This window comes from Podarcis vaucheri (assembly GCF_965113315.1).
Source record: "Podarcis vaucheri genome assembly, chromosome: 15".
Taxonomy (NCBI): domain Eukaryota; kingdom Metazoa; phylum Chordata; class Lepidosauria; order Squamata; family Lacertidae; genus Podarcis; species Podarcis vaucheri.
In genome coordinates, this window is record NC_138753.1 from 13262240 (window position 1) to 13274759 (window position 12520).

Consider the following 12520-nt stretch of genomic DNA (forward strand, 5'->3'; position numbering starts at 1 on the left):
ATGTAGGAAACTGCAGGATGAACTGTGGTGGTAGAACTGACTAGGTCCCTTTTGCAGCGAGCGCATTTAAGATGGTAATAATAATAATAAAAATTGTAATAGTAATAATACCCAATTAAGAGTGCCAATAAAAGCTGGGGAGGCTGCAAGGGTGCTGTTGTTGCTTGGGGATCTAAATTGTTTAGGGCAATGTTTCTCAAGGTGGAAGGTACCATGCTGGGGGCGGGGGGGGGGCAGCAGGGAGACACCAGATCTGAAAATGAAGATCAGGCTTTGGAAAGCTGGTATCACTGGATCGAGTTCACAGATTTTGTTGAAATAATTAAACTAAAGAGCTGTAACTGGATTTCGAATAAATGTGCAATTGTTATCATTTGGATTTTATTGTGTTGTTATCTTCCTTAGTGGATTATGCAGCGGGTGATGCTTTTTATAGGGTGGGGGGCACTGGGGGTGAGTTTATGAAACCAAAGGGGCAGTGCCCCCCCCAAGGGAAGTGCTGGTAGAGGACTGTCTTCTGAAGCAAAGTGACAGGGAACAAGGCAGAGGGCCTTCTTGGTAGTGGTGCCCACCCTGTGGAACGTCCTCCCACCAGATGTCAAAGAGATAAACAACTACCTGACATTTAGAACAGTGTTTCCCAACCTTTTTTGGGCAAAGGCACACTTGTTTCATGAAAAAAATCTCGAGGCACACCACCATTAGAAAATGTTTAAAAAATTAACTCTGTGCCTATATTGACTATATATAAAGTAACTCTCTTTAATAGGAATCAATGAAGGCATATTCTACATATGTAGCTGAAATAGTCAATAAAATTCTGAGTTGTAAGAATGGGCTTGTATCATGCCAGATGGGGAAAGGTCACTTTTTACTTATGTAAAAAAAAATAAAAAAATAGTAACAGCATAGAAGGTAATGGTTAGGCTAGCATCCCTCTTCCAAATATGCTAGGTTTTTATTTGCAGGGACTGTTCTACATGGGAAAGCATTCAGCACTGTCATTCTCCCATCTGCCATCTGAATTGGTACTATTCTGGGTCAACTTACTCTGCTGCATGTGTAGATGAAAATGGCACCAAGTGTGGGGGAGGGGGCAGAACAGGTTTCAGATACAGGATATTAAGCATACACGTACTTCAGATTGAACTGGTTGCTTGCTTTGCAAGTTCTCATTTCCCAAATGACTGCCTTGGCAAGCGCAATACCTACCAGGCTCAACGTCGGTCTCGCGCTGCCGCTTCCCGCGCTCTCAAGGACCCAGGAGGAGGAAGGCGTGAAGGGAATCCCGAAGGCGCGAAAACCTCGCGCATGCGCAGGCCTTCCGCCTGCGACAGCCCAATAGGCCGGCCGAAGCGAGCGGCGATGGGATGTGGGAGCTCGCTCGCTCGCCGCCCCGTGTGTGCCTATGTGGGGCACGTTACAGCCCCGTGACGTCAGCGCCACGCAGACAGCCAGGCAGGCAGACGGCGAGAGCCCCGCGCTGGGCGGCCTCTCCTCGCCGCCGCCGCCCCGCCTCTCGTCGCCCAACTCGCCCGCCTCCCTCCCACGGCACACCAGGCAACGTCTCGCGGCACACTAGTGTGCCGCGGAACACCGGTTGGGAAACACTGATTTAGAAGACATCTGAAGGCAGCCCTGTTTAGGGAAGTTTTTAATGTGTGGCATTAAAATGTATTTTTAATCTTTGTTGGAAGCCACCCAGAGTGGCTGGGGAGACCCAGCCAGATGGGCGGGGTACAAATAAATTATTATTATTATTGTTGTTGTTATTATTATTCACGGGTGGCGCTGTGCGTTAAACCACAGTGCCTAGGACTTGCTGATCGAAAGGTCGGCGGTTCGAATCCCCGCACAACGGGGTGAGCTCCCGTCATTCGGTCCCAGCTCCTGCCCACCTAGCAGTTCGAAAGCACCCCTAAGTGCAAGTAGATAAATAGGGACCACTTTCTAGCGGGAAGGTAAACGGCGTTTCCGTGTGCTGCGCTGGTGCTGGCTCGCCAGATGCAGCTTCGTCACGCTGGCCACATGACCCGGAAGTGTCTTCGGACAGCGCCGGCTCCTGGCCTCTTGAGCGAGATGAGCGCGCAACCCTAGAGTCGGTCATGACTGGCCCTGACGGGCAGGGGTACCTTTTACCTTATTATTATTATTATTATTATTATTATTATTATTATTATTTGGCCACTTCCTTCCGGCTTATAAAATATTTAGCCCACCTTCATATACACAGGTGTCTCATGCCCCCACCCCGAAACTCTGTACCGACAGGAAATGAGACAGGGTTCTTTCGGCAGGGAGGAGGGAAAAAACAGAGGAAGAACTCTCCAATTTCACAAAGTCAACCCTCATTGTCAAACCCAGAGGCAGCTGAGAATTCTCCCAGTCCAAAGGCACGGTACGGCGTTCAAGAGACGACACACAAGAGAAACACAAAAATATCTCGTTAACTTTTTTTTTTTACAATTCTAACCACTGAACAAGCTACTCCCCCCCCCCTTCTCTCTCAATAATTTATACCTGAATGGCTCGTCTAGACATGACATCATTTTAAGGTATGCCTGGTGTTCTGTGGTCCATTTACAATAACCAGGATGTATAATTGCCTTCGTTCAGGTCAGCAAAAGGGGCGATTAGTGGGCTGGGAAGCGGAGGGGGGCAGTGGCGGTGGTGGAGGAGCAGAGGAGGAATATCACAAAGGCCTTTCTCTCCGCAGCTGTTCTGGAGAGCGGTTTTTATAGCCTGTTGTTTTCTGCCAAGGAGACGGAGCCCTAACAATGCTCTCGAATCCACACTGAACCGCTATCCCTTGCAGGGAGGCAAAAGGGAGAGTGCGGGAGAACGACACATACCGCAGATAATCTCTGGTTTTGGTGTGAACAGTTCCTATTAAAGCCATGAAGGGAAACCAGCTGTGGATGGCGGCCAGGATCTACTCGCATGGGTGAAGGCTGAAAGGCAAGACCCTTGATTCCTTTGCAAAACAGATCATGGAGCTGCTGCGGGACGTGAGCAAAAGTCTCCCTCTATTAAATGGACAACCCTCTTATAAAGGACAACTGCTATAAAAGTTCAATCATATCTTGTGCGTGGGCTCGGTTCCAAGGATTCCACGTACAGTCGTACCTTGGTTTTTGAACAGCCTTGTTCTCGAACGTTTGGGCTCCCGAACAATTGAAACCCGGAAGTGACCGTTCCGGTTTTTGAATGTTCTTTTGGAAGCCAAACACCCGGCAGGGCTTCCACAGCTTCCGATAGACTGCAGGACCTTCCTGCAGCCAATCAGAAGCTGCGCTTTGGTTTCTGAACGTTTTGGAAACAGATTTTGTTCGACTTCCAAGGTGCGACATTATACGCAAAAATGCATTTGCTCAGTGCTATTTTTCTAGAAAAGAGGTGCCGGAACTCACCTTGAACACCTCCCTTGTTCTCTTTTAATTGCAATGATGCCCACCTGAGAGGTGCCGGAACTGAGTTCCAGCGAGTTCTGGCTGGGGGGGAAACCTTACATATACTCAAACCCTTGGAGTCACCTCTCCACAAACATCTCAAGGCTTCTGGAGGCGGCATGCAGAGATTTTCTTGCCACCTCCCCACCATCAGCAAGGGAAATACTACTACTAATACTACTACTAATAATAATAATAATTTATTATTTATACCCCGCCCATCTGGCTGGGCTTCCCCAGCCACTCTGGGCGGCTTCCAATCAAATATTAAAATACAGTAATGCATCAAACATTAAAAGCTCCCCTAAACAGGGCTGCCTTCAAATGTCTTAAAGACTTTTTCTGCTGCGCTTTCCCAGCACAAAAAAATCTTTTGAACTCTTTGCCTTGCTTGCATTTAACTTACAGGATTTCAACCAGTGGCTTCCAAACTCATATGGTTGAAATCGTGCAAGCTAAATGCATGTACGATGCACCCATACGGTATCTAATTTGTGCCCACTGCTACCTTTGAAGGATTTCAAACTTTAAAAAAATTGAGTCGTACCAGCTGATAGCCTTCCAGGTTCAGCTCCTAACCTCAGAGGGTTTGGAGAAGTTAAATCTCGGGCGCAAACTACGTGCTACAGGAAACATGTGTACATGTGTGAGATGTGCATGCATGATTATGCAGGCCATTTTTATTTTGAAGGGAAAACAGCTGGCCAGGCTCTCTATCGTACTTCCAATCAAGAGCAGGGTCCAGCGTTGGGTTTCCTGCCAAAAAATCACCCCCCGCTGCCCCCAAAGGCGCAGTAGAAAGCATATTTAGGGGTCAAATAGCAGTTGGGAGGTGGGCAGGAAATCAGGGGCCACACAGCTGCATTTCATTCAAAATAAGAGTAGTTAGGTGGCTTTTAAAGTGTGTGTGTGGGGGGGTTAATATAATGTACTGCTTGCTCCTCAACATATGATGGGAGCAAGGACACGTTTTCTTTAGTAGAGCACATGACTGTAAGCCAGAGGTGGGAAGATCTGTAGCCCTCCTCCAGATGTTGACAGACTCCAAATCCCATCGGCTCCAGCCAGCATGGCCAATGGTTTCCTGTCCCTGTAAGCTAATCCCGAGAAACCTGCAGTTAACCTGTAGAGTTTAATCTTCCCTTTCAGCCCTTCCTCAGCAGGCCAACCAGATGATTTTAAGATCATGTAGCTGCTGGATGATGCAGGTAAGTATATCAGCCATAGTATAGCGTCATCTGTGTTTGCTGCAGAAAAGGTAAGATAAGCCTTTCTGGGCTGTGCTAAAAGTTAAGAGTAGCTTGAATGTTTTAAATTCTGTTTCTTTGAATTCGCTTAAGGGACGTGGGTGGCGCTGTGGGTTAAATCACAGAGCCTAGGACTTGCCAATCAGAAGGTCGGTGGTTCGAATCCCTGCGACGGGGTGAGCTCCCGTTGCTCGGCCCCTGCTCCTGCCAACATAGCAGTTCGAAAGCACATCAAAGGGCAAGTAGATAAATAGGTACCGCTCTGGCGGGAAGGTAAACGGCGTTTCTGTGCACTGCTCTGGTTCGCCAGAAGCGGCTTAGTCATGCTGGCCACGTGACCCAGAAGCTGTATGCCAGCTCTCTTGGCCAATAAAGCAAGATGAGCACCGCAACCCCAGAGTCAGCCACGACTGGACCTAATGGTCAGGGGTCCCTTAACCTTTACCTTTTTATTCCCAACTTATTGGTTTGATGATCATTTTGCTCCCCCCTTGTTTGTTTGTTTGTTTACACATTAGTGTTTTACACTTATATCGTAATGCCCTTCAGCCATCATCATCATCATCATTTATTTATACCCCGCCATCTGGCTGGGTTTCCCCAGCCACTCTGGGCAGCTCCCAACAGAAAATTAAAAACACGCTAAAACATCAAACATTAAAAACTTCCCTAAACAGGGCTGCCTTCAGGTGTCTTCTAAATGTCAGATAGTTGTTAGATGATAGATCTTGAACAAGGCCTGTATAATTTGTGACACTGTTTGCCTTTTTAAACATATACACCTAAGGTGTCTTACTCCCCGCCCCCAATTCTTCCAGTTGCACCTTGTAAGCTTTACAGTGGCACATTTTGATATTTGAATACCTGAAAGTCCACCTCCTTCCTTCCCTACAGACTGTTTCAGGTGCTGAAATGGGCAGAGGGAGCCCTCTTGGTAGTTCCTCTGCCCTCAGAGGCTGTTGGGGGGAACACAGGACAGGGCCTTCACTGTGGTTGCCCCTAAGTTGTGAAGCTCCCTCCCTACAGAGGTGTGCCTGGCGCCTTTGTTGCACAGCTTCCGGAAAATTCTGAAGACTTACCCCTTTCCATTGGTGCCCCGCAAGACGAAATTAATTCGTTCTGCGAGTTCTTTCATCTTGCGAATTTTTCGTCTTGCGAAGCACGGTCAAGTCGCAACTGCACCTCTTCAAGCGGTTTTAAGAAAAAGGAAACAAACTTGCAAGACATTTTCGTCTTGCGAAGCAAGCCCATAGGGAAATTCGTCTTCCGAAGCAACTGAAAAAACGAAAAACTCTTTCGTCTTGCAAGTTTTTCGTCTTCCGAGGCATTCATCTTGCGAGGTACCACTGCACCTCGGTTTCTGGCACATGCAGTGCAAATCTATAGGAACCATCTTATTTTGATAATTTTAAGTTGTTTTAAGCTGCTTTTCACGTTGTGCTTTAATGTTGTAACACACCCTGGGATCTTAGGATAGGAAACAAACAAACAAACAAACAAACAAACAAACAAACAAACACTTCCTACTGCCACTAACTTACAAAAACAAATACTTCCTACTGCGACTAACTTATAAATCCATACCATACATTTAAAACAGATGGTTCCCCTCGCCCCAATAATCCTGTGCACTGTAGTTTTCAAAGGGCGCTTAGATTTGTAGTTTCGTGTGGGATAAATTACATTGTCCAGTATTCTTTTGTGGGGAGGGTAGCATTCTGCTTTAAATGTATAATGTGCATATAACAAAAGTAAATTTAGCCAGGAGTAGGGACACCTTAATAAACCTATGAGATGCTGCCATTTCTTAAGATTTCACCCCCATAAAACGCTGCTTCTTTTTTTGAGCTTGAGATATACAGCATATTTCTCTTCTTCCTACAGTCCCTGCCCCACCCCCACGCCAATCTCTTGGTAGTCCCAAGCAGAGAGCAATTGTGTGCTTTTGGCTAAAAACACAGCATTTGAGAAACCAGATCTTGCTCCAATATAAAGGGAAAACTCCTGGATCATTTTTGGAAGTTGTACAGACAAAGGAAGCCCATCTCTTGGGGAGCTGGATTACCAAATGCATTCAGGGCCTCTTGCAGAAATAAATCTGGTGTTGTTCAGCTCAGTCTTCCCAAGCAGACTGCTCTTTGTGGGTTTGAGGAAGGGAGGGGGAATGCCAGGGGGAAGCCTGGAGATGTAAATGGTTTTATTTAAGAGCAAAACGCAGAGAATGGTCCACTTGATAGACGATGCCTTTAAGAACCAGTAAAAGGAAACATTAAAAGAAATTATGGTAAAGCTATAGGAGATTTTCAAAGTGGCTTTTTCAGATGTATTGCTTTCTTTAAGGTACAGGCATTTTCTTTGCCTCGAAATCAAATGGGTTCTTCAGGTTTTTTGAAACATCGCAAAACCTGCAAGGCCTTTTTGACCAGCAATGATCCAAATCCATTTCAAACTAATGAAACAAAACAACACCAACAGCCTAACTCAGTATAAAGCAGCTACCTCTTTTCCTATGTTCCTCACTATGATGTGATGGATTGAGCTTCTATTCAAAACCGCCATTCTTTTTCTAAATTTGCATTAACACATTAAAATATGGAAATCACGTGCAAATCTGTGTCTTCGACACAAAGGGTTGATAGTTGTTTTCATTGTTTAGTATCAATTTTATTTTTTGTTGTTTATAATGAGGTAAACTGCCCTGGGACTTTTGGTGAAAACCAGGTTATATATACACTAAACAAGATAAATAAAGATAAGTGGCCACCCTAACTTTAGCACCGCTACACCTGAGAAAACTCCCTCCCCTCCCAATTGTACACAGAAGTACTGAATTTTTGAAGGCACTCTGAGAACCTTTTTGCCTAAATGGTGGGATTTAAATGCCTTAAAGAAACAAACAAATGGGGAACAAGGGGGGGAAATGAGGTAAACCTCCTGGGAATTCCTGCCAAATGCACATTCTCAGCTTGTCATTACTGACATTCAACAAATGAAAAAGAAAGGAAATGAATGTGAGAATCGGCATGGTCAGCAAGGGGTTACTTGATCCCAGACCAGAATCAGCTCCCTTTCCCATATAGCTTGCACCCTTTGACTTGTATCTCTTTGTGTGTGTTTTTAAAGAAGGCTTTCTAAAAAGAAACAAGAGCTGAAAAATTCAGAGAGAAGTCCTAGTTCATTCCAGGAGCCAGGAGTGGTGTTGGTGGTGTTGGTGGGGAACCAAACAAACTACAATTCCCAGAATGCTTTGGGAGAAGCCACGGCAGTTGGAGCTGTTTTGTGTAACCAAGGAAGCAGACAAATCCTTAACAGCAGAGAGCCAGGGAGAGAGGAAAATGAACCAGACACAAAGTATGCTGATAGACGGCCTCACTAGGACCAAGCATGTTGCCAACGCCGCTCTCATCAGAATAGTGGACGGCAACATCCTGGCAACGACTCCGGGCTTCAACATCCAAAGCCAAGCCCTGGTCTTCCTCCAAGCTTTTTTTAAGGAGCTGCTCCAAGTCAGAAGAGACGGGCTTTACTTCAAAGACCGGTACTACAAGTGTGTCCGAGCGGACGACCACTCCATCTACCTCAAAGGGAAAGACAACGGGGTGATACTGGCCAAAACGGGGACCTTCATCGTGGTCGGCACTTACGCCCAAGGCATGTACCCCAGCGTGTGTGTGGAAGCTGTGGAGAAGCTGGCGGACTACTTCAGAGCAAAGGGAAACTGAAAAGGCTGTGGAGATGGAGCCATTTTACTCGGAGACCCAGCGCAGCCCAGCCCAGCAAGAGAACGGATCGCCATCGGCAAGAGAGAGCAGCTGATGCAAGGACCACAAATCCTTTTCACAAGCATCCTACTTGTGGGATTGGAGGGGAGAAAAATTAAATGCACGCGAAGTAAAACCTTGCTGCTTGATTGATATACGTGTATTGTTTCAGGTTCTCCCTGGCCTGAAGCCTTGATTGGTTGAGGCTGGCTGCAATTCCTGGCTGGGGATGTTGTGGCCCTCTCTGCCTGGCCCTCAGGACTTTCCACGCCCCAGGCCATGCCTTCCCTCCAGGACACAACCACCAGTAGCCCTGCTCCTGACCCTATCTCAAGTGTCTGACATTCAGAAGACATCTTAAGGCAGCCCTGTTCAGGGAAGTTTTTAATGTGTGATATTTTAGTGTATTTTTGGTTTCTGTGGAAGCCACCCAGAGTGGCTGGGGAAACCCAGCCAGATGGGAGGGGTACAAATTATTATTATCATCATCATCATCATCATCATCATCAGGATAGTGGTTCTTGCTTTCCTGGGTGGAGGGGTGTAGACAGTGTTAGAAATTCCCCAGGTGCCAGGCACATTTTGTGACTGGCGCGAGTCCAGTTGCGACCACATGGAGCTCTCTGATGTCAGGTTAGTGACTGACATCTGGATAGCCTCCAGCTTTCTTAAGCAGGTAAGCAAAAGAGCTTCTTTACTGTATTTATATCCCACCATTTTCTCCTAGGAGTACATTGTTCACTCCTTGGTTAAATCCTACAATGATCCTGTGAGGGAGGTTAGGAGGCTGTGAGCTTCCTGACTGAGTGGGGATTTGAACCCTGATCTCCCAGGTCCTAGTCCGGCACTCTAACCACTACACCACACTTCCTAGAGTCCTTCTGCTATGGGGCAGCTCTATAAATTCAGTAGGTAAATAAATATGGGGAAAGCAAAATGTTACTTGGAGAAGGATCTGGACTGTTTCCCTTGAAGCCTGAATGTGATTTATTCTGGGTTGTTTAATTTGATGTTTTAATGTGTTGTAAACCGCTTTGAGATTTTCCCCACTTTAAAATATAAAGAGGTACAGAAATGAAAATCATCATCATCAATTTCATCGGGTGTGGGGGAATGGCACCTAGACATTCCATTGTGGCAACCGTAACCCAGGTTTAAGGTACCATTTGATGATTAGCTTATATATCCGAGTTTCTGACACTGGTGTGGGCACAGAAATTTGGGGTAGACTGGAAGGTGTACTACAGAACAAAGGTAAGAGTCATCATATCCATTGCTCCACCAATGTTAATCTCTGGGCCCACCCACTTTTGACTCTGAGCATGCCCACCACTGGCATGTGAACCCCAAAAGATTCCACGTGAGGGAATGTGGCCCTCGGGGCTAAATATTTACCCACCCACCCCTCTGTTCTAGAACATTCTGCGTAAGAGATTGCTGCAATGGCGAGGTATATATAATTTGATTCAGTCTCCTTTAAAAGCAAACTGATCTAATTTATACTTACTGTTATTTATTATTTTTACAATTTATATACCGCTTATATTTTTTTAAAAAACCAAACTCTAAGCGGATTACAAAACTGACCGAAACATCAAAATAGAAAGTAATAATGATGGAAGTCGTCAATGATGATGATGGGCTTGGTGCTTCTGGCAACAATGACTGGGACATATCTGTAGTTTTTTAAGGGTTCTATCTTATGTCATAAATAGGTCATCTAGCAATCCTCTCTCTGGAAAAGAAACATTTCACCGCTTCTCCTTCCTTGTACCCATATGGCTTATTTCTCCAAAATGTACACCTGTGCATGTGTATGGTGTTAAAAAAAAGAGATAGATGAAATTCAGAACTTATCGGAAGTTAGGGGAAACACAACTCAGTCAGCTGGATTCAATCAGCTGGGAGGCGCGATGCTCTGATGGGTCCAGGAGCCCACTTGTCACCCCTGGCACTAACAGTTCCCCTACAAAAAAAATTCATTGCATGCCACTGCCTGCAACCCTAGAAAGCTGCTGCCAGCCAGTGTTAACAATACTGAGATGGAAAGCTCAGTGGTCTGCCTTGGTCTAAGGATGATTCCTATGCGCCTAAATCAGAATGCATTACACAACCATAAGGACACGAGACACTTTTTTTTTAACAATGTGAGTCGTAGGAACAGAGTTTCTACACTGCCACAGAATCACAGCATGCAAACTGCCCTTCCTGTTATCAGGCAGGCGGAGGGGGTAATTTTGTTTCCCGGATTTGCACGGTTCCATTTGAAGAAAAGAAAACTTGGGTCTAAAGACGGGAGAAGAGAGAGATGACGTCTGATATTAGCAAAAGTAAAACAAGGTTGTCATTTTCTGGCTGCCCTCAAATTGGCGCCAAGTTTCCCGGGTTGGTGGGGGACACACATTTGCCTCCCAGGAGAGGGTCCCTGGGCTTTGAACTTCGAAGCGTATGAGAGGAGGGGGAAGAGGCTAGTTGGGAGGTGCCAGCATCATCTTGGAGTGAAATCAATCAGACTGATGCATGATTGCAATAACTAGCCCACATCACCTCTGCGCTGCCCCTTTCCATATGGTCTTTATATCAGGATTCCGCAGGCTGGGTGGCTCATTTCCTGCTGTAGCTAAAAAAAATCCCCCTCGCTCCAAAAAGAGAGAAAGAAAACAAAGCAAAGCGAGACTGATCGTCCAGCAGAACTGTTTGACTAAAGTCCCTCCAAAGCTGAAGCAACAGCTCCGATTAAGTTCTTTGTTATCTTATCAACTTAGCTAGATGCAGAGAGAAGCCCAAACAAGGCAGGAATTAACTTAAGACTCACTCCAAATGTCAGGGAATCTGACATGTTCCATCACTTGGGGTTTACCTGAGACTTCTTTGGGCCCAGGGAGACATAGGAATAAAACCAGAAAGCACGGGAAGCCTCAGCACAGAAGCATACCCTCCAACATTTCTCCAATGAAAACAGGGACAACCGATTTTATTAGTATTAGTATTAGTATTAGTATTAGTATTAGTATTAGCACAGTGGATGCTCGGGTTGTGAACGTGATCCGTGCAGGATGCATGTTCGCAACCTGAAGTGTTTGCAACCCGCAGCGGCACGTCTACGCATGTGGGGGTTGCGATTCAGCGCTTCTGCGCATGTGCAGAGCGCAATTTAGCGCTTCTGCACATGTGCGACCACCGAAACCCGGAACTAACCTATTCCGGTACTTCTGGCTTTTGGAGGGTCCGTAACCTGAAAAAACGCAACCTGAAGCATCTGTAAACTGAGGTATGACTGTATTAGTATTGGTATCATCCTGCCCATCTGACTGGGTTGCCCCAGTCATTCTGGCCTACTTCCAACATATATAAAAACATAACAAAACATTACACATTAAAAAAACTTCCCTGTACAGGCCTGCCTTGAGATATCTTCTAAAGGTTGTAGAGTTACTTACATCCTTGGCTCAGGGGTCACATTACTACATACCCTTCAACATTTCTTCGATGGAAATAGGGATGTTCTAAGGACATTCCAGGATCAAATCAGAAACCGGTATGGCTTCTTTAATTCTGGGACTGTCCCCAGAAAATAGGAACACTTGGAAGTTTGCAGTAGCCAGACCCAAATTAGTGATTTAATCACTGCTTGGGGCCTGCACAAGACATTCTGCTGCCTGGGATGAAGATGGTGTCTCCACCAGAGAGCGGCTGCACTGGCAACTGAATCTTGCAGCAACCCTGGCGATGGTATAGAGCCCTCTGCTGCACCTGAGAGTTGCAGCCCAGCTTAGGGAGTTCAGGGGCAACCCTGGATGTTGGACCATATCAGGTGAGCAAGAGGCATCGTCAGAGTTCAAGGACACATTCCAGCCAAGGGAGGTGTGAAGCAGGGCTGGTGAGGGTGGCCTGGGAAATGGCCTTCTCTGTGGCAGCCCCTCAGTTGTGAAACTCCCATGCCACCTTCCTTATACAGCTTCTGGCAAATTCTGAAGAAGCGCCTCTTCGCTTTACCCTTTCAACACTTGAGATGTGTATTTTTAGGACTCGCCCTATTTCTCTAATTGAAAGACGCTTTAAA

General features: G+C 46.0%; 2 protein-coding genes across 4 annotated transcripts in view; one reads left to right on the plus strand and one right to left on the minus strand.

Annotated features, from left to right (window-relative positions):
- COL26A1 (collagen type XXVI alpha 1 chain) overlaps positions 1 to 12520 on the minus strand; it is a 98607-nt gene that overhangs the window by 62944 nt on the left and 23143 nt on the right. The window lies entirely within an intron of this gene.
- On the plus strand, positions 7912 to 8593 carry PFN4 (profilin family member 4). Its single transcript, XM_082201611.1, has one exon. It carries the CDS (start codon positions 7939 to 7941, stop codon positions 8416 to 8418), a length of 480 nt encoding a protein of 159 aa, XP_082057737.1. The 5' UTR covers positions 7912 to 7938; the 3' UTR covers positions 8419 to 8593.

Coding starts and splice junctions, on each gene's coding strand:
- PFN4 (XM_082201611.1), top strand. CDS start 7,939: ATGCTTTGGGAGAAGCCACGGCAGTTGGAGCTGTTTTGTGTAACCAAG.